The 23,085-nt window shown below is 37.7% G+C and overlaps 1 protein-coding gene across 4 annotated transcripts in view; it reads left to right on the plus strand.

Moving 5' to 3' along the window:
* The window catches only part of LOC111149136 (Cbl proto-oncogene B), a 216,429-nt gene extending 203,193 nt beyond the window's left edge, over positions 1-13,236 (plus strand). For all 4 annotated transcript variants that reach the window (XM_022506080.1, XM_022506103.1, XM_022506087.1 and 1 more), the window contains one exon: positions 9,593-13,236. In XM_022506080.1, coding sequence (XP_022361788.1) covers positions 9,593-9,843 — 251 coding nt within the window. In that variant the 3' untranslated portion in view covers positions 9,844-13,236. The remainder of the gene's footprint in view (positions 1-9,592) is intronic.
* The last annotated feature ends 9,849 nt before the right edge of the window (positions 13,237-23,085 follow it).

A 23,085-nucleotide genomic window follows, 5' to 3' on the forward strand; every position in this document is an offset into this window, starting at 1 on the left:
CGCCACTCTGAGGCTGCCTCAGTGGGACAGTGAGGGCAGGTGTGGGCTAGGGCCCCCGCGCTCAATGAGGTGCAGTCAAGGTGCCTGGACCCGACTCCCATCCGCTCAATCAAGATGGAGGGGGAATGGAAATTGTTTAGTCACCAGCCTCTCCAACCTGGAGAGAGTTTTAGCAGCTCTCCCATTGTTCGGCAGGGCTCTAGGTCTAGTCCCTTTATATTCTAGTTGCTTTCTTAAAAGAGGCTTAAGCCACAGCTTTGTTTCTGTGCCCTAGGGTAGACAGATCTGTTCATGGTCCCTCAAAACCATCCCTCCACACAGCAGCTGGCAGCATCGGGGTGATGGTTCCCTTCATGACCATGTCTCCATCTCTCTTGCTCTTCTGTCTATGATCTCTTTTGTTGGACAGAAACTGGTCAGTCAGCCCGCAGTTCTTCAGGAGGAATTGCTTTATAAATAGGTTCAGAATTGGTGTGTGCATGGAGGAGGTGAGTTCAGGGTCTTCCTACATTGTCATTTTGGACCAGAACTGAACACACCTATTTTTCGAGCAATATTTTTGCCTCATAATTGTAAACATCAGAGATTTTTCCTGTGTAGATTCTTGTCCTCTTTCAAAAAGATGTGTTGATAATGACAGCCGTCCATTCTGTAATGTCTGAATCAAAGTAATTCATGAGTTGCTTTGGGAATTATGAGCACAGTAGTTCTTATGTACTTGATGACATGTAAGCCCCTCTGTGGTTTTACATGTTCTAACATTTAAAGAGATCTCAGAAAAGTATAGAAAATTCCATTAACCTATTCAAATTTTGGTCCATGCTGTCTTGCCTATTTACTTTTAGTCCTTCCAGGATGTCAGATATATCCCTGGGTAACCATCGAAACATTGTAGTTCCAGTTGAAAGGGTAGAATTCCAGATAGATGAAAAAATGTGGAACTCAAGAAGGAGTGACATTATCTGACAGCCTCTACATAAGAGAAGGAAGCAAATCCCTTTAAGGAAGTAACATTAAACTATAACTTCGAGGAAAGTACCATGACTGATTTAAAATAATCTATTCACTGCCACCAACTCTAGATTAAAAGAAACATACATTCAGGTTTCTTGAAGAGTTGTGGCCAAAAGGCTGTATTTACACAGCTTCTTTACAGTTTTGCTCCATAATATGTAGGTGTTGTAGAGCCCAGAGGAACATCATTCACATATGATTTCAAATGGTAGGAATTCTGATTAGCATTACACTAGAAATTTCAAGGAAGAACTTTCGAGTCACAACCTTGTTGAAATATCCCCAAATAGGCATTTGCCAGAAGCCTGAACTGGCTTTTACTTGAGTGATAAAATCGTCTTGATTATTACTCTGAGGGCCTCAGCTAGCTCTAACATCAAATATTTCAACCTACTCCCTAAACTCTCTTTACAAACACAGTGGAACACAGAAAGTAAGATACTTTTTTCCATCAAGATACTTGCTGACGTGCTGCTTACAGGACTAATAGGCTGCCCACTGGTCTGTTTCACACCATCAGAGGGGCTGGGCTTGTCCTTCGGATTAAGTCTATTAAAAACTGGAGATGGAGTGCCATGTGCTTTTAGGATTCTAAAAGTTCTTATTTTGCATGACGTGTTCTTATTAAAGTCTTTTTTAGATGACCTTTAAGGATTCTGGTATAAGTGCTTTATATTACAAATTCAATTTCTCTTGTCTTTTATGATGTTCTAAATGAATGATAGTGATTTATATAGGTTTTCTGTGAAAAAGAATATTTTAAAAAATTCAAAAATATTTTTTCATTGTCTTAAAAATATTTCCTTATCTTACCTAAGAAGAATGTATGCATGTATGTCTAGAAATACCAACAACCTTCCAAATATTTTATTCCTCCCCCAAAAATATAATACTCTTAGATGTAACAATTGATATTTAATGATATGAATGTCACAGCAGTTAATCAGAAATAAGTGGATTTTTTTAAAAAGTGGATTTTACTAGACTCTGTTAAATTCACATATACCTGTATTGGGGGCAAACTTTTTTTTGCTAATAATCTCATTTCTTCACATGGGGTTCATGTCTACACCAGCTACATGTGAGTTTCCGTAAATTTTCTGGTTTGCTTTTCTCTTGTTTTAAGATATAATGTACTATGGTGTGTATACCATTCTTGAAAAATCCGGAGAATCCAACTTGTAATAGAATAACAGTCATAATGAAGTGCTTGTGCTCATGCGGATGAAGTGCTACATTACCTCATGGGAACCTTTTTCATGTTTTGGGTATTTAGAAGGCAGTTCAAGATAACGCTAAAGAAACACCTAGAATTTTAGCACATGACTTACATTAAATGTGTCTGTAACTGGTAAAATATCTCTATTACCAAATACTGACAAAATAAAGGAGGTCCCATCACAAAAGGAATTAATTCCAGTACAGTGTATTTTACTAGCTTAAAGGAAAAGTAATGGAATATTGAATGAATTTTATATTAAGACCAAATATTCTATAGAGATCTCTGTAGAGATCTTCTATCAATCCATAGATAGATTCTTAAGATCTCAGTTGAAAACATGGCTTCACTTCACTCAAGGGTTGGAATTGTGTATGGTCATTAGTGATAAGAGGTTTGAAGATAAATTGTGTTTATAACATTTTGTTTTGTGTCTCCACAAAGGAAAATGCAGTGTTAGAGATTTTAACCACAGTTCAACTACCTGAGATGTCTTACACGCAGCTGTAGTTTTCAAACCACACTATCTGGAGTCTTTTTTCTTACAAATTTAATAGTAATATAGTTCTATTATAACCATTTTCTGGATGTATTACAAAATTTTGTAACTTTAGTCTTAACTATCATAATTATCTACCATTATGTATGCAAAGATTTTTTGATTTGTAAGTTAGTAAAAACTATATTAAAACATGTCCTTATAAAATCAGTGCATCTGTACTAATAGCAATTGAAGTTTTTGGCATAAATGTGTTCTAGAATTGATCCAACTTCCAGTAGAATAACAGAGTCATAATGATGTATTTAAAATTTCTTTTAATGCCTTGATCAGTTAAATTTATATTTTAATTCTGATATTGTTATAGTTGAAAAAATCAATAATCTGAGTCTTGATGTCTATCCTCAGATATTATCCACAAAGTAGTAAGTAACTCAAGAAAGACTTGATGTCAGTCTCAAATATCCATGAACTAGTAACTCTAAATAACTTAGAGATGATGTCTCAGATTGTACATATATTTGTTAGGCAGTTACTATGGGCCAAATGTTAAGCTCAGAATTTTTTTCAATATAGACATATAGATTAGATAGAGATAATTTAATATATATAACTATGTAATTATGTATGTGTATATATATCATTTATTGGATATATTGAGTAGTTTATATAAATAGACATAATTTTATTCCTCCCAATGAATCTGAAATAATATTAATGTCAGTTTATAGAAAAAGAAAGTAAATTACCCAGGGTCTCATAGCCAGTAAGTATCCATGTAATAGGATATGTATGAATTCTGTGTTTTATCAGTAAGCTATGTGTGCATTTTTTGTTGTTGTTGTTGTTGTTAGCAAAGCTTGTTGTTAACCTGCCAGTAGCTAAGCCAAAATTAAGTCTAAAAAAATCACACATGCATATAACAATGATTGTTAAACTGAGTTTGGAGATGCCTAATGATAAAATCTGATAGAAGCAAAGGAATAGTAATGATGACAGAGGGATGGAAGAGAGTATTAGAAGTGGTAGTGGAGATTTCAAAACCTGGATTCTAGTCATTTTTCTCAGGATCTTAGGTAGCCACCCCCTATATGCTTTCTATTCTTTTTATATCAGCAGAATCATGCTATTTCTCCATATTAGATCTTTGAGCAGCTTAGAACTGTAAAGCTAGCAGAGGCGATCTGAAACTATTTTTTTTTCTAATTATGAAAGTAGTACATGCACATTAGAGAATGAAATGCAAAAACAAAGAGAAGTCACTTCTAACCTGTCATCAGTCAGGAACATTGTTGCCATGTTGTCGTACTTCCTTCTAATATTTGTCTGTGTACATGTTCACAACAGTGATCATACTAAGTAAGTCAATCCTGATCATACTCAGTAAATCAATCCTATCTCAGTTCCATTTAACATAGTGTTATAAGTATCTCATCACATCATTAAATTTTGAAATAAGTGTCATTTTAAATTATTGTATGATGGTCCATCATTTTTATGAGCTGTCACAGACTAATATTTTAGAAGTATAATAGAAACTCTAACTTTATTTGCAAGTACATTAATGAATCAAATGCCTCTGCTTTGGTCTAGAAATACAGAAACTTGGTGTTATAGCTATTGTTAAATAAGGCTTAATATAAAAAGATAGGAAATGGATTTGTCAATGTGATGACATTTCCTTATTAGACACAGCTTTCAAAATATGGACTTAAAAGACCACCAAAGTTTAGACAATGAAGGGAGTAATAAGGACCTCTTGGAGTGAAATAGTTGGTAGCCTCTGAAGTAGAAGTGCCATCAACCCTGAGGAATGTGACCGACAGCAGTGTAGCTGGACTTTTCATTTGTTTTTTTTAATCATAATCTGCCTAAGGACCCTTTTAGACCTTTCTTTTTTTCCTAATCACTCCTGCTCTCCTGCAACAATGACAATTTAATACCACAGATATACTATTTCTGTGCATCCTTTTAGCATCTAAGACCTTTTCTTGTCCCTCAAGGACCAATTTTCGCCCTCCTGGGGACACTGCCCTCATTTAGAATGCATGACCTAGAGTAATCATTGAAGGTATTATTCTAACGATGTGTTCATCGGGATAATTCCCATGCCATCCCGGACTTTTCTCAATGTCGCTTTGCTCTTTTATGCGCTCAGAAAATGAAAATCGAATCAGGATTTAACCCTAAACCACCGCTTCTCAAATTTTTCAGCCCAGGGAGTTAACTGTGAATCAATATCCTGATTGTCCATTTTTGGTTAAAGCCCAGTGTCATTCCAAGTCTGTTGTATCTTAAAAACTTGTGCAAATTTTATATTTTCCTCCTTGGTAATTCTGTAATCCTTGAGTAAAATTGGTGCTTCAAGAAGGTGTACTATTTATATCATATGGCTCCGTGTTTTCTGACCACAGCAGTATGAATTTAGAAATAAATTACAGGAACTGGCAGAAACAAACACATGGAGGCTAAACAACATTCCGTTAAACAACCAGTGGGTCAATGAAGAAATCAAAGAGGAATAAAAAAATACTTTGTGACAAATGAAACACAAATTCCCAAAATCTTTGGGAAGCAGCAAAAACAGTTGTAACAGGGAAGATTATAATCATACAGACCTACCCAAAGAAACAACAGAAATCTCAAACTATTTAACGTTACACCTAAGCAACTAGAAAGAAGAATAAAGCTCCAAGTTAGAAGAAGGAAAGAAATAATAAAGGTCAGAGTGGAAATAAATGAAATAGAGACTAAAAAACAAAAAACAAAACAAAACAAAAACATAAAAAGGATGAACAAAACTAAGAGCTAGTTCTTAGAGAAACAAAACTGATAAACCTTTATCCAGACTAATCAAGAGAAAGAGAGGATTCAAATGAAATCAGAAATGAATGAGGAAAAGTTACAACTGAGAAATACAAAGGATTATGAAAGGCTGCTACAAAAAATTACTTGCCAACAATATACACAACCTAGAAGAAATGATAAATAGCTAAGTCCCTAGAAATACAGCCCTCCAAGACCGAATCAGAAAGAAATAGATAATATGACAAATCACTAGTATTGAAGTTCAGCTAGTGACTTAAAAACTCTTGGGGAACACAAGTTCAGGATGAGAAGGATTCATGAGTGAATTCTACCAAACATTTAAAGAGGCATTAATACCTGTCCTTCTCAAAATATTCCCCAAAATTGAAAAGGAAAGAACATTTCCAAATTCATTCTACAATACTAGCATGACTGATAGCAAAATCAGACAAAAGATACTATTTAAAAAAAAAAAAATTACAGGCCAATATCCCGGAAGAACATAGATGTAAAAATCCTCAACAAAACATTAGCAAACAACATTCAAAAATATATTAAAAGGATCATTCACCCTAGTCAAGTGGGATTTACTCCAGGGATACAAGGATGATTCAGTATCTGCAAATCAGTGTGATCCACATTAACAAAATGAAGGATAAAATCATATGATCATCTCAATAGTGCAGAAAAAGTATTTGACAAAATTCAACATCTACTCATGATAAAATCTCTCAACAAAGAGAGTAGAGAATATACCTTAACGTAGTGAAACTAGGGGCGCCTGGGTGGCTCAGTCATTAAGTGTCTGCCTTCAGCTCAGGTATGATGCCAGGGTCCTGGGATCAAGCACCGCATCGGGCTTTCTGTTCAGCAGGAAGCCTGCTTCTCCCTCTCCCACGGCCCCTGCTTGTGTTCCCTCTCTAGCTGTGTCTCTCTCTGTCAAATAAATCTTTGGGAAAAAAAAAAAATAGTGAAGCTGTTTATGACAGGTTCACAGTTAACATCACACTTAACAGTGAAAAACTAAAAGCTTTCTCTCTAGGATTAGGAACAAGACAAGGATGCTCACCTCACAACTTTTATTCAACAGAGTACCAAAAATCCTAGTCACAGCAATCAGACAAGAAGCAAAAGGCATTCAAATTCATATGGAAGAAGTAAAACTACCACCATTTGCAGATGACATGGTACCATATATAGAAAACTCTAAAGACTCTACCAAAAAACTATTAGGATAAATAAATTCAGTAAAGTTGCAGGATACAGAATTAATATATAGAAATCTGTTTTATTTCTATATACTACTAATGGACTATCAGAGAAATTAAGAAAACAGTCCCATTTGCAGTTGCATCAAAAAGAATAAAATGCCAAAAAAAAGTCTCCCCAAAACAAACAAACAAAAAGAATAAAATGCCTATGAGTAAACTTGACCAAGGAGGCGAAAGACCTGTACTCTGAAAACTATAAGACATTGGTAAACAAAAACACTAATTTGAAAATATATATGCACCTCTTTGTTCATTGCAGCATTATTTACAGTAGCCAAGACATGGAAGCAATGTAAGTGTCCATCAACGGATGAATGAGTAAAGATGCATACACACACACAGAGACACACACTGGAATTTTACTCAGCCAGAAAAGGGGACATCTTGCCATTTGCAACAACATGGATCGACCTAGAGGGTATTATGCTAAGTGAAATAAGTCAGACAAATATCATATGATTTCGCTTGTGTGTACCATCTAAAAAAACATGAAAAAAAAAAAGAAACAGACTCATAAATGCAGAGAACGGATGGTTGTGTGGAGTTCAGGCAATGGGCAAAGTAGCTGGAGGGGATTAAGAGGTACAGACTTGCAGTTAGAACAGTACACCATAGGGATTAGAGTCGGTGATGCTGTAATAACTTTGTACGGTGACAGACAGTAACTGCACTTCCTGTGATGTTTCATAATGGATATAAATGTCAAGTTACTGCTGTACACCTGAGTGTTGTACAGAGTATTGTATTGTGTGTCAAGTATATTCAATTAAAAATACATATGCTTATTACATTTAAAATTTCTAAATCTCAACACTTCCTTGCCAATTATACCATCAGATGTGTCTCCGGCTGCCATAGCATCCTTCCCACTCTAGGAGCATATTTAGCTGTTCTTTCAGTGACACTTGACATTCATGTGCCCTTCTCAGTATTTTGGACAAAAGCAAAATAACTGTATTAGAAAAACTCTTTGAGACTTACTTGTAGCAAACAGGGAATTTAGACTTGCATTTAAGTGTAGGTACTTTTTCTCACCAAAAAGTAAATCAGAACAGATAAGATTTCAATGTATGACTTCTGTGGTGATTGATTAAAGGATAGCTTGCTAGAATTTCTCACAGTATTTTGGAAATGATTAGAAGCAAAGTAAAATTTATTGCCCAGCTCTGCATGACATAATGGAAATACTTAATAGAAAATAAATGGAACCTGAAAACAGATTAAGAAATGCAATTTAGCAGACCATAGTAGGTTGAGATGTTTAGTTATAAGTGCAAGAAGCAGCACATACAGATTTGAGCGAGAACCAGAAATTAATGTGTGTTCTTATATATGAGCATAATTTAATAAGCTCTATCTATAGCTATATATTTTTTTTCAAACTGGGAATTATTCTATAAGAAAGGAAAAATTAAAAAGAAGACTATCACCTAATTTGGTGTGGAAGAAAATATCTTCAAACTGGAGGCTTTCATGTGCCTATGTTATACCACTATATTGCTGGAATTGTGAAGAGGATGATGTTTTTAGCAACTTACCTTCTCATAGAAGAAGACTTACGAGAAAAACACATTAGACAATTATTGTATTTGGATTTGATTATTATTGAAGGTATCAGCTTACAATTTCTCATGAAGATATCAGGGAAGTTGGCAAAGCAGCAGAGACCAGGAGGGCAAGGATGGCGACAAGAGTCACAAGGCATTTGGGTTGTAGCCTCACTTCCTCATCTACTTAACTTATGTCCTTAGATTTAGTGTTTGGCATTTTTCAGTGGTCTGAGAAAGTTATTAAAGAAGTGTCGAAATCTAAATAGTCTTAAACACATAAATGTGTTGCATGGCATAAATTTGGTAATTTTTATTTTAATCTTTTTTTTTTTTAATTTAGGCTTTTGGAATACAGTACCAAATATAGATATTATGGACATCCATAATAAAAGTACCTTCTCAAGTTACCAGCCCATGCCCTGGTGATCTGTGAGGGATGGTGGTCTCTAGTTCTTCCTCTTAATAAGGTTGCTTTCCTTTCATGGGCGCCAGTGTCGCTTGATTGAACTTTAAGAAACTTGTCAGAGGACTAATCCAGAGCCCAAATCTCCATTGCTCATGTTTCTGCTGGCTTTGCCTTTTCTCTAGCAAAACTTCCTACACTGGAATCTGGGTAAAGTATTTGAGCAAAGCAGTGAGTTTACGTCTGTTCAGCCTGTTAACTAACAGTAGACTCAAAGCATCAACTATTTTTCTCCCCACCTCAGAATCAGTTGACAGGATGACTAACTTGAAAAAATAGACCGGCAGAGACACCACAAAGCCTGCTGCTCAGAGTAGTTGTGCTATGGCCAGGTGGGATGGAGGACCTGCTGGGGATGTGCTTCCAGAAACATCGACAACCTTGTAACACTTTCCTCTGGTAGAAACTTCCCAAAAAAGAGCCTCCACCGTCGTAGGAAAGAATAAGCTGGTGTCCCTATAATGAAGGCCTTTCTTTTTCAATTGTTTTCCTTTCCATACCTGTTAGTCCCTATGGCTTAAAGAATAATACTTGGAATTGGGAATAAATTTGTATTAATCTTTCAAACTTCCAACACATTCTTAGTCAGTTTCTTTAATGTTCAAAATGGGGACAATACAGCCTGCCCTGCAATAATAAAAATGGGGGGAAAGTTTATTTCTGGGGATAATGAAAAATAAGGTTTTCATCTAAAATGAGATCAAGCTGATATGATGTCTGTATATTTATTCCATTATTGACATGATTTCTCTTTCAAAATCTACCCAGATGGTTCACAGGCACCAGCCAGACCTCCTAAACCACGACCCCGCAGGACTGCACCGGAAATCCACCACAGAAAACCCGACGCATCATTGGAAAATGTTGACGCAAAAATTGCGAAACTCATGGGAGAGGGTTATGCCTTTGAAGAAGTGAAGAGAGCCTTAGAAATAGCCCAGAATAATGTCGAAGTGGCCCGGAGCATCCTCCGAGAATTTGCCTACCCGCCTCCAGTCTCCCCACGTCTAAATCTATAGCAGCCAGGACCTGTCCACACCAAAATGGCAAGCAGTCGATATCCCAGGATCGTGGAAAAGAGACAAGCGAGAGAAGGTGTCTCCTTGGCATGGCACCTTGAGAAGAGGCTTGGAAGGCCTACTTCTCAGAAGACAGCTGCTCTCGCAGGATGGCCACAGCTGTGCTTCCTTATTTCCGCTAGCCATACTTTTTAAATCAGGGTTGAACTGACAAAAATAATTTAAAAACGTTTACTTCCCTTCAACTTTGAATCTGTGAAGTGCTTTTCCTTGTTTACAAGTTGGCGAAGTTGCAGTTCGTTTTTGTTTTTAGTTTTGTTTTAGGGGTTTTTTTGTTTTTTTTTTTTTTTGGATCCCTGTACTGTGTTCTTGACAGACCCTTGGTAGAGTGGTCAGGTCTGCTGTAACATTTCCCACCAACTCCCTTGCTGTCCACGCCAGCAGCTGAGTCACACGTTCATTTGGATCTCATCCATCCCACCCCACCCCCCATGACCAACTGGGTCCAGTTCCATTTCTCCCATTTACAAGATGCTTCAAAGGTTCTGATTTTCAACGTATTGAACTAATGCAAGAAAAGAAAAAAAAAAAAAGTGTGTGGCCTTCACTACTGAGTCTTTTCTTTGGAAACCTTTGCTGTTGTGAGATGGGAAAGTTATGAATGTATAAAGCATTTTTTCATCCATGCACTCACTGATTTTTGATAAGGGGTTTTTCATATGATACAGAGGAACATCCCTTTTTAATGTAAGTTTTGTGATCTTTAACCCCCACCCCCTATTCTCATCTTTGTCATCCCAGGGGTGTCACGACTCTGTAAAAAACAAAATATTAGGAAGCAGTACTGCAGATGTGGGAGAAATACACTTGCACATGACAATGCCGTGTTGAAGTTATATAATGAGGTCCCCTGACAGTTACGCCTGCATTACTTCAAGGCATGCTTAATAAGAGGGCCGTCTCCCTGAAATGTGTTAATAATTTTCAGATAAAATTATGATCATACCTTTCCCAAAGCGGAATAGAGTTCATTTCCTATATGAGTGATTACACGCTGGTACCTAACAAGTGTAGGAACCAGTATATATTGCAGTGGAAAAAGTTAAATCTTTGATGCACTGTTAAGTGCCAATGCTACTGCGGCAATGTTCCCCCCCCCCCTTTTGGGCAAAGTCTCTGCAATCAAATCAGAGTTCACATTTAATTTGTAGATTCTCATTGTTCCATCCAGTCAGGGAAAAGAAATTTATATAGTTTTGCTTTTTTCTTTTTTTTCCCCCAAAATGGAAGTTTGTCCTTCAGAAACCATGTTATTACTTTTAATAGATCTACAAATATTTATTGAGCATCTATGATGTGCTTGATGCACTGTGTTTTCAAAGCACAAACTGTCACAAGCTGATTGCGATATAATGTTTTGTTATTCTTTATCTGTGCTTTTGATGGCAAAAGTCTCTCTCTGAAAAAGCCTAATGAGAAGTTAGTGGAGAAGTGGGACAAAACCCAGGTCTGTGCGAAATGCTTGAGCCCACAGAAGCTTTTTTAAATAGGGACTCGTGGCAAGGTTGTGCACCTTTCCACCGCTCCTCTTTCAGCCTCACCCCAGGTGTGATGTACAGGGATGCACCTGACACTGAGCCTGTCTTCGGGATTCAGAAGGACAGGACCAAACATCCAGCAGGACGCCATGGAAATTAATCTTCAAGCCTGGAGCGGTCACCAAGTTGACCAGGGAGGGGAACTACTGCCTTATTTTGCAAAGTGATGTGTGTCATGTGCCCTTGATGGTTTGGCTGTCACGATAGGAGGTAGAGAGGAGTCACGGGCTTGGGTGTTTTAATTTTTCAAGTGATTCTACACTGGTAGGTGTCCTCAGAGAGGAATTTTCACTTTTCCTTAGATGTTGCACCTTTGAGCAGATATATGCGTCCATTTTTAAATGGCATCAGCTAATTCTTCATTGATTTAGGAACTCTGCATACATCATCGTGATTATCCTTTTTTTTTAATCCGTCTCTGATGTCATGTTGGAATAGCACTATATGTTTTGTGTTTTTTATGACTTGCTGATCATAGGTACAACTAAAAGCCAAAAGTTGCCACTTCATTGTGAAAATATTGTTATAACTTTAATAGATTAGAGTGATATAAAATACAAATGTGAGGAAAAACATAGTACATCCTCAAACAGTTTTCAAATACTATGTGAAAATTTCCAATGAGAATTAGAAAAAGATGATAGACATATAGACCTTTTTTTTAAAAAATCTGTTTTGCAAAGAAGACATTAGCCTCCACTAAAATCTCTGCATCTTGTACTCAATAGCAACCATTAGTTCTATCATTAAAAGATTGAATCAGAAACTTCTATGGAATAGAATGGAAAGAGGGAAACTTTTTATCAAACACGGTCATGAAAATCCCATTGCTACCTATTACCAATGATAACCTCAAAATTTTTTTGTGTGGAAATAATTAAAAATATTTTAAATTATAAAAATGACTACCCATTAATTGTTGGAAATGATCAACGCTTGGTTTCACTGTGATCCAGAAAGACATTCCTCCCATTTCTCAAGACTTGGTCATGTATTAAGCCAGTGCACAATATAATCCATATATTTAAAACAAAATCATGGCCAACACTAACCTGCTCTCCCTCATTCCCCAACATGGTCTGGGGATAGAAGTACTTATCCTCAATGACAGTCCAGTAAATTAGTCTCCATAAGTTCTTTTTTTCCCCTTGATGTCTACAATATCCTGGCCAAATTTTCTAGAATTGAATCAGAGCAGTCCTTCTGGTTAACTTGAGCTTCCTTCCACAAAATGACCTTTAGCTCTTCCCTGTCCCCTCTTCCGTCGCGCACATTGCAAATAGTCTTACTAAAGCCCTAATTGCAACTTCAAAGGGCCCATTTGTTAACTCAATATCTCACACACAAGAACACTTGCAAAGATTTCTTCATAATGTGAACTTTTTTCTTTTTCAGTTCCAGAAGCATTTCCTACAGTTTGGACATTACTTTTCCTCTTGAATTTTCAACTTGAAGCTTTAATTTGCACTGAATAATCAAACTTAGTTAAAATTTTAATTTTTTTCTCTTAAGCTGACAGATTTGGAAACAAATTACAGTGTGTTTTCAACAACACAGGTACTGTCTGTTGACCTGGAATTGTAGTGCTTCTAAGAAAAGTTTCCAAAAAAAGACAGCAATAGAGTGAAGGGTTTTCTTCCCAATTACTACTTTTTTTAAATGCCTTTTTTAAACTTGTCTAATGTGGCAAAATAGTTATGTGTTCAATTAATTTATATTCATCTTTTTTCAATTCTGGTTATTATGTAAACTCAAGTACTTTGTTCTTTTAAGGTATTTTATAAAATGAGTCTTAACAAAATGCAGAGTTGGTATTTTATTTTTCAAATGAACACAAACATTTCTTTCACAGCATTTCTAAATTTTCTTTTTGGTGCTAAGGAAAAAAGACATTGGATTCAAGAGTTGAGTAGACAGAGTGGTACAAAATACCCATCCCAGGTGGTTATTAAATACCAACCATATCATTTTAAGATATTTACATAAATAAGCTCCTTCCTTGTCTTTGAACTGCAAAAGTTCTATTAAAGTTCCGAGTAAGAACCATATCTGGGAAAGGCTGAATGTCTTCAGATGACAATCAGAATTCCTAATCAATTGTAACATCTGTTCTCTAAATTCTTGGTTTTTCTAATCATTTATTTTATAAGGAAGAATATATAAAATGGGCCAGTATAAAATGGGGAGGGAACAATGGAGACTAAAAAAAAAATGTTAGTAACTACTACCATATAAAGAACCATAAAATGTGAAAGTAATTGATTCGTGCGGTATCCCACACATAGTAGTAATAGTTATATTCTCGAAGCACATACAATTAAAATGGGGGGGATTATACATAAGCAAATAATTCCAATACAATAAATGCCATATATAAATTGTCACATTGTACTGGAATTATGTATTTACAGTACGTGCTAAAGAACTTTTATTGAGTCCTTACTTTTTGCAAGGAACTTAGTAATAAAACATTTAACCCTCTCAACATCCATTAGGCCTCTTCTAGGACAAAGAAGCAAAGGAGGGTATGATACATTCCTTCTGGAAATTTTGATGAATGATAAGGCTGAATAGCATTTTGGCAGCCTAAAGGAGGATCACGATTTTTGTTTTTAAGAACTCCAGAGGTGGGGCGCCTGGGTGGCTCAGTGGGTTAAAGCCTCTGCCTTTGGCTCAGGTCATGATCCGGGGTCCTGGGATCAAGCCCTGCGTCGGGCTCTCTGCTCAGCGGGGAGCCTAATTCCCTTCCTCTCTCTCTCTCTGCCTGATTCTCTGCCTGCTTGTGATCACTGTCAGTCAAATAAATAAACAAAAAATCTTTAAGAAAAAAAGAACTCCAGAGGTAAGACATTTCAACTAAGAGCAGCACACATCATAAAACATTTTAGGCAAAGAGGAGAAGTAGTGGGACGAGGAACACAGAAAGGGCTAGGGAGAGGACGTTGGTGCCCATTGCTAAAGGACCACACAAGACATCTAAGATTTCTAGGAACCATAGGATTAGCAATCAGTTGCTGGAAGTCAGAGTTGACAGTAACCATGAAAATACCCAGAGGGATGAGGGTGTGCCTCCCAGGAATTGGCACATCAAATGGCAGGCGACAGGCTGAGGAAAATGTAGTTTCCATGCCTTTTCTTCATGTCCCTCTTCTGTCTGATTTGCGCATGAAACTTGAACAGTATTCTTAATTACCTATTTTTGCTTCTTTCTCATCCCTGCTGCCGCTACACTCTTCTAGGTCTGAATTATGACTCCCTTAGAATTTGATCTCCTGGCTCGAGTGCAAGACAGAAAGAAGGTTCTGAACATCAAATCCAATGTTGCTCCTCAATGTAGAACTCTTTACGGCTTTCCATGGTGGGGCTTCCCTGTCTGCAGTCTTCTTGATCCTTGCCTCCCTCCCTCGGCCCTCTTCACCTCTGCTGAGCTTCCAATTGCCCAGACATTCTTCATGTCTTTGTACATGCTAGTTTGGAATATGCCTTTCCCTTTTCTCAGTCCGGCCCAACTCTTATTTTTCAAAATCCAGCTCAAGCGTTGCCTCTGGAGTAGGCACAGGCTGAGTTGAGCAGGTAATCGTTTTATGCCACACAGGATAGTCCCATCATACCTAAGTGGTTCTGCAATCACTTCATTCCATGGGTTGTCCCAACTAGACTGAACTTCCTTAGTAGAGGTAGCATATCTAATTTGTGTCCCAAGCTCCTATTACAGAAGCCAGTACATCATAGTGCACAATAAAACATTTGAAATCAATAAAAATTGTACCCTTAAATAGCCAATACTAGAAACAGTCCTGAATTCTGGTTTCAGCTCTGCCACTCTCTGCATGGACCGGTATCTCTGTTCTTTGCTCCTACTTTCTTCCCCCATGGACCAGAAGATATATAAGCCTACTCACTAAAGTGACTACAGTAAAGACTTCAGCTTTGGGTCACTGTTGGGATGGGGAACACATTACTTAATAAGAAAAAAAATCAGATTCACCAAGTGAAAACTGGGAGATTTTAAAATTTATTTTGGTAAATCTCAAATGTGTCTTTTAGTAACTTGAGAAGCTAAGAGAATACTTGGTTCTCCATAAAGAGATTATGATAAATGTCTACTTAAGGGATCACTGCTCACACATTCATACGGCAACAGAACAGTGGTTAAGAGTACGGGTTGTGGAACCAGGATGCCTACAATCAATCTCTACCTCTGCCCCTTCTGAGTTATGTAACCTTAAGCAGGTCTCCTAACCTCCCTGTCCATTAGTTGCCCCATATGTAAAAGGAGAATGGCAACCACACCTACCGCAAAGGATTGACAGGGAGACTCAATGAATGAATCCGGATAAAGGACTCAGAACATGCCTGGCACCACTGAATGCTCAATAAATGGCAGCTCTCATTACCGTATACCCTCCTACCTAGGAACTTAAGCCCCATTTCATCTCCTAGAATCCCTGGAGTAGACTGCAGAGAGAAGCATCACTTTGTCCCATCACTTCACAAAGCAAAGGGTAGACAACAGTGGAACAAGACCAGTGTGGCTAAACTGAGGAAATTTGAAACCTTAAGGGTAATGATCTATACATGCTGCTGAAAAGCTGCAGAGAGGAGTTTTTAACAGAGAACCTTTACTACCATCGTGCATTCTGTCCTGAGCTTGTTACTCAAAGCCCTGTACAGTGAGGGTAGAGATTAGAGATGGTGAGATGGCTGGACCGCCAACACCAGTCTGGGTTCCTTGAGATCCGCTTTCTTCCCCATTGACTACAACCTAAACCAAACCTCTTTATTTATAGACAAAAAGGTTTTTTTGGTTTTTGTTTTATTCTTCATTTAAAATCTAGTTCATGCACAAAAAATAATTTTGTCTCTAGTATATAGAGAAAAGTGGCAAAACTCAGTTTCCTTAGTGCCATCGTATCAAATGTAGCCAGATGTTGAAAGGACTTTTCCTTTTCTCCTAGAAAGAAGTTAATGCTCCAAAGCTGAAAACAACATATGAAATGCATCCATACTCTAAAAACTCACCGGACAAACCTCTGTAGGACCCATTAAGAGACTAGTGGCAGAATTTTCTTCTGCAGGCTCCAAAGTATATAACAGAAGATGGCAGATTCAGGGGTTGGCCTGGGAGAAGTTAGTAATGGATAAGAATGTTAAGGACTGAATCCATCTCTCCCAATCCAAGTGACTATATCTCCAAAAAACCGATTGCAGAGATTAGAAAACTGTCATTTCTTCCTATTAGATGTCTGGGCAGTGGGCTTCCCCATCTGCCATCTGTGAGAATTTGAGCAGAATAAGAACAAAATGATCTGCAGTGAATCACTGACAAGCAGCCCCACCCCTGGTGTGCGGGGGCGAGGTGGGGGCAAGGATGAAAGGATGCCCCATTCTCACGGAGCAAGCAGACCTTTTTCAAGACAGCTGAACTTGAGCCATCTTGATGGGACCCAAGAAGGCCACCGACAAGCCACAGTAACCCAAGCAGGAAAAGACTGTGGTGTATGCCACCAACCCAGGCATGAGGGAGTTCAGCCAATGGATACCTTGTGAGTCAGACAATAACCTAGTGAGTGACTTCCTAAAGAATGTCTGAGCACAATGAACAATTTACCAAACACAGACACACACACACAAACACACACAGGAAAGAAAGATATTAAAGAAAAACTACAATTGCACTTGTGAAGAAAAAGAATGTGCTCCATTAAGTCTCCTTCTCCTGTCCCAACCCTGAAGCAGCAGAAACCTAGAGGAACCGTAGAAAAGAGTAGGTCTTGCTCCTTCTATTCTGGCCCCTGAGACTGAAGCCTGACACTGGACCAGCTGGACTGAATTAGAATCTTGATGACCAAATAAGAAAGAGAACTAATAGTCAAACATAGTGATATTAGGGGGAGAAAAATTATAACCATGTTGGCAGCCCATCAGGTTCAACATGTTCAGTAAATTGGTTATTAAAAAGAAAACAAAAATCATTTTATTTAAAATGGACTTTGGTGGTTTCCTTAGCTTAAAAAAAAAAAAATTATTCAAAATCTTATAACCACCACCACAGGGTGCTTCTCTGGGAAGAAGCTGCGGGCTGTGCAAATCCATTTGTTTCTCTGGAGAAACTTCCTGCCTGGCAACCTCAGTTCTGTCCAGCCCTGGAGCTACAAACTCAGGTTATCTTCCCCCCAGTCTCTGCAGTGGAGACTCCGCTCTGTCACCCAACAGGGCAGGGTCCGGCCTCGTCCTCTACTCTCCCTTCACTGCAGACACTCATTTTCTCCCAGTAGACTATTCAAACCTCATTTGTTAGCTGGTTTATGGAGTAAATATGTGGGGCATGAAATAAAACATCTGGCATCCACTTAACTAGAATATCACTGACTGTGATATACTCTCAAAAGGAACTCTACAATTCCCTGAAGAAATGTGCCTGTGTAAGATACAAAATACCTTTGCAGAAAGTTAAGCAACACAAGTACCTAGGCTCTAGGCTTTTCAGACTTGAATCAAAAACAGCAATGGCAAGACAGTTATTGTATAAATGCTTATCAAGAACGATGTGCAATGTTATTTATCTGGAATTTCTTACAAATAAGGGGGTGGCATAGAAAGTTGAAAGCAAGACTAATGTATCTCTTTCAGGCTTGGTAATCAGTGCTGACATAATTAAACGTTTATCAAGCACTTTGGATTTGGGACAGTGTTCTATTTTGCTTTCAAAGTTCTAGTCCTCAAAACTCTTTTGAAATAGGTGCATTCCACTTGGCATCTTTTCTTTGCACATTAGGAGAATTTATAAGGCCGGAGTCAAAAATAACTTTCCCTGGGTCACTCAACAATTCACAAGAAGGGCTAGAATTATAACCCATCAATTAGTCCCAGTCTGCACATTCGATATTAAAAATAGACCTCAGAACAATCAGGCAAGAGCTAAGCAATTTTTGTGGGCAAGAACAGGAATTGAAAAGGAGCAAGGATGACTTTCACCTGCTACCATTATTGCATATGACAGCAGTGTGGGCCAGAAAGATAAACATGTTTATCGACCAGTTGTTTTGTGTTAAGAATGGTTTGGCAATTGGTCAACACTATTCTGCACAGTGAGCCGGCTCGCATAGCTGAAGCTGAACCAGACGCTGCAAATTCTGCAATGCAGCAGCCACTTGAAAACGTGCAGGAGTGAATTCCTCTGCATTCCAAAAGGGCTTAGCTCCATACAGCGGGTCATTCGAACTAGCCATGTTCAATGTGTATAAATACCTATTTGTTACTGTGTATATGAAAAAGAGGAAAAGAAAAAAATTACATGACAGCATACCATCTCTCCACAAAAGCAAAACAGATACTTGGTCGATTCAGTGAAAAGCCAATAAAGCAGGGAAGGGGAACAAATAAATATTCTCACAGGTTAAATCAAAAGCAGCTGTTTCATTGTGAAGCTTCAACATGTAACACAGAAGCACTTTTGGCCACCAAGCTATTAATCTCTGAGAGGCTATAAACTTGTCGTGTTAAGGACGCCGCAAATCCAGCTTGAATATACTTTGCTTTTCACATTAATGGCATGTAAGGGCACTTAGGTCTCTCGTCATCACTTCAGTGCCTTGAGGAGACCAATGTTCTCATTCTCTTCTCAGAGGACCACTACACCACTTTAGTGCGTGACTTGTCAATCATTTGTGGTATTAACCCCTTAAATCAAATTCACTTGGAGTTGAAGATTGGAACGAGAGCACTTTTTTCCCTTTAGAGATCATACCCTATCATTCCACCTGGAAAATTCACAAGTATGCAAAAGTATTCAAACCCTCCAGTGTTGATTAAGATCTGTTCTGATAGGACTATGGAGATTCAAACTGCGCTTTCCTCAGGAGAATGGTCAAGGATTTGATAAAACATTACTCATAGAATTCTAAATCACAGCGTAGAATTACCAGTGGTCAGACTCTATTTTATGTTCTTTAAACTCTACCATCCTAAGATTTTACTTCATGCCCAAATTTCTTCATCTACAATGAAAAATACATGCCACAGGATACTGTGAAAATCTGCACTGAGTTTAAAGGACTTTCAATGGTTACAGTGATATTCTCTACATTTTTTAAAAATATATTTATATTATTAAATTCTTAACATTTTTTACAAAGATCAAGAACTGGGACTCTCTTTCATTGTTTACAGGCTCATTTTTCCCCAACTTCCCTAATGCATGGTTTTCATATATAGTTTCATCTCATCCAAGTTCTCAGCAGTTCTAAAATCTTGTGTGTGTGTGTGTGTGTGTGTGTGTGTGTGTGTGTGTTTAAGGATGAACGGCCCCCAGAAAGAATTGTTCACCCATAACTTCAGAAGTCATTATAGCATGATATCACCATGTTGTTCGCCCGTAACTTCAGAAGTCATTAGTCCATGATATCATTCTACTATTAACGTCTTGTCATATAAAGACCCAGGAGAAATGTTAATCAAATTGGTGACTGTCATTTTGGTTTTTGACCCATATAAACAAGTCATATTATCTCTCTGGGCCCATTTCTGCATCTACAACATATCAAATGTAGACTGACTTTTTTCTATAGATTCGTTTAGTTCTAAATCTATATGGAAGGAGAACACCAAGATGGCAATATAAATGGCTTCTGAGTCTCCCTATTCCCATTGATGCACTGATTATACCATTACACATGGATCATTTTTCTCTGAGAGAATTCCAAAAACTAGGTAAGTTATTCCTATAGAGCGAACAAGTGAGAAAATACCTAAATACCTACATCTAAACAGGTAGAACAAGCTAAGATGCATTCTTGCCATAAACCCCACACCAGTCATAGCATCATGCAATTCAGAGGGAACCCCTAACCTGTAGCTTTACCCTGAAGAGTAAAGGAGTTGGTAAAAGAGTACAAACTTTTAGTTATGAGGAAGGCCTGAGGATCTAATGTGACAACATTTGGTAATAATGAATTGTATAATTAAAATTTGCTAGAACTTCAGTGTTCTTATCAAAAATAAGGTAAATATGTGAGGCATGGCTGTGTTAATTGTAGGAATCCTTTCATAATGTCTATAGCAAATAATCACACTGTAGACTTAAAATATACAACTTTGTCAGTTATACCTCAAACCTGACAAAAATAGAGATGTGAAAATGTAAATCTAATTGGGGGCAAATATTCTATATAAACTACTTCATCTCTTGATCAGAATTGTGAAGACAATCAAACCTTATATTTCTTTGAGGTTAAAAGCTTGTATTTTCCTTTCCATTAGAGGACTCCTAGGGCTATCTTAATGACACATGAGTCATACATACCTATATCCGATTGTTGGTACCCCATGAATGATAATGCAGAAGCAATATGTGTGAAGCTTCTTTAGATGAGGATATAATTTCAGTGGAACTCCAGTAATGTAGGAATTTGAAAGCCAACAAAGTTTAAGACAGAATTTCTGGGAGACTTCTGCATCAGCTTTCAGCTCACTGTGCTGCTGTCTTTGGTATATTATTAGGGAGATTAACTTTAAGCACTTACTGGTTTAGTTCTGAACAAGATGACTGACCTTTGTTTCCATCAGGGCAGTGGGTTTGCTGTAAATCCCCAAGTCTTAAAATCTGGAAGCCTAGAGATAAGCAGCCGCTAAGGGCTTTACATTCACTCGTGTTATCTGAAGACACCCACAGCACACACTACAAAACCTACCCACTTGAAGAAACCTTTAAAGCCCATGTGCTAAATGTGAACTTACTTGAGGCATTACTGATGAGCTATTTTCATCGATGGGTAGACCTGGAAGGGCCCCCAAGAGCTCACTGTGTTCATCTTCCTGACCTCATTGCTTTGTCCTTGTCATCCTAAGAGATATACACACCATGTGCTAGCCAGACCTGAGCTTGCCTGGATTTCTATCGCTATTCTTGGTCGTTTCGTAATATTCCTTCCCACTTTAAAGGGGTGTTCAAAGCACTCAACATTTTTTAGTTATGTAAATCGAAAGCAAAGAAACATTGACATATTGCAAGACTATCCAACACTGAGGTCATATGCAAATTTTTCATGTATATTTAGACACAATTAAGTTTCCCTTAGATTAAAATAGATATCCTGGCTACCTATAATTCAGATATTGTCAGTGGTGGTGTTCAAACTTCAGCACAAACTAGGAGTACAACACGGTGCCAGCTACAATCCCATGCTTCATGTTTGCAAACACAACTTCTACTGCTAAAGGCCCCAAAGAATTGCTTCTCTCAAAAATACCTACCTTAGGGACTCACTGTCTAATGGGATGGAATGTGTGCATTAGCCTAACAAAATTCCATAAGGAAGATCTTTACTGGAAAACTTCGTTAGAGACAAATTATCATAAATTATCTCTATTAATTTTATAGATATATAGATAGAAAGAAATTGGGGATGTGCAGCCCAAAACTGGTTTAATGGAAGAATACCCTTCAATTCTAGCTGTGTCATCATTGATGATTCTTCACAAAACAGTGAGAAAGATAAGGCACTATTTGTGACCTTGTCTCCTTGGCTACACAGAAAAATGGTAGTACATCTCTCATTTATTTAAAAGAACTTGGGAAAAATTAAGCAAGCACGATTTTTTGAGAGTTCTGAAAAGGTGATTCAAGACCAATTAATAATAACATATTGAAAGATACATTACTTTGACCACTGCGAATGAGTGCACTAGTGCACAGTTAGTAATTCTGTCTCTAAAGTGAAGAAAGGAGGCTTTTTTTTGCAAGCCATTTCCTCATTTGAGGCATCCTCCCTCCCCTGAATTAATCAGTACGCAGCAAATCTGCTCTTTAGTCAGTGTTAAAATTGTGGCCGCCTGCTGCGCCTGCCGTCTTGACACAGCAATTACAGTGCAAGAACAAGACATTACTATCAATCTGTAGATGCTGAAACAGTGACATCCACCAAAAAAGAGAGTAAATCAGAGGAAATGGAAGAAAAAGACAGAGAAACAACTGCAGAGAGGGGAAGGGAACTGGGGAATGCAAGAAACAGATAAAACAAAGCTCTAGAGGAGAATAAAGATATTAAAAGAACAGAGAAAATATGGCACCCAAAATCCACTGCTGGATCACATTTTATTTTCAACAGGGACATCTGTCAGATTCAGCATACTTGATTAGCATTAGCAAATAAAACTTAATAGAACTCGCGAAGTAGGATGTGAGTCTGCGATTTATTGTCCACCATTAGAGATTTGAGATGAGAGGAGGACTAGTTTCAAGGGAAAAATGTAAAGTAGAGAAGGTCATTTGGGAAGATCTGTCAGTTCTTTCCATTTAATTAAACATACATTCACTGAGTGTTTACTTGATGTCCCATATTATATAAAATAATGGAAATGAGACACAGTCCTTACCTCAAGAGTTCATGGTGTAGGGCTAAGGTGGGAAACAGTCATAACTAGTTAGAATAGCATGAGTCAAGTATCTGTTTATAAGTGTGAACAGCCTCTTTCCTCTGCGGATAGGCATGCAGAGGATGGGCACTCTCAGAGCATCTACCATCACCCATACTCACAAAGCTAGAGGTCCTTTTAACACTACTCTTTTTGACAATCCCTCATGCTCTGGAATTTTCTTTGTTAGTGCTCATGTCCAAGAACATTGATGGAAATTTCTGCAGAA

The sequence above is a fragment of the Enhydra lutris genome, unplaced genomic scaffold, assembly GCF_002288905.1.
Source record: "Enhydra lutris kenyoni isolate GAN:26980312 unplaced genomic scaffold, ASM228890v2 scaffoldscaffold2, whole genome shotgun sequence".
Classification (NCBI taxonomy): domain Eukaryota; kingdom Metazoa; phylum Chordata; class Mammalia; order Carnivora; family Mustelidae; genus Enhydra; species Enhydra lutris.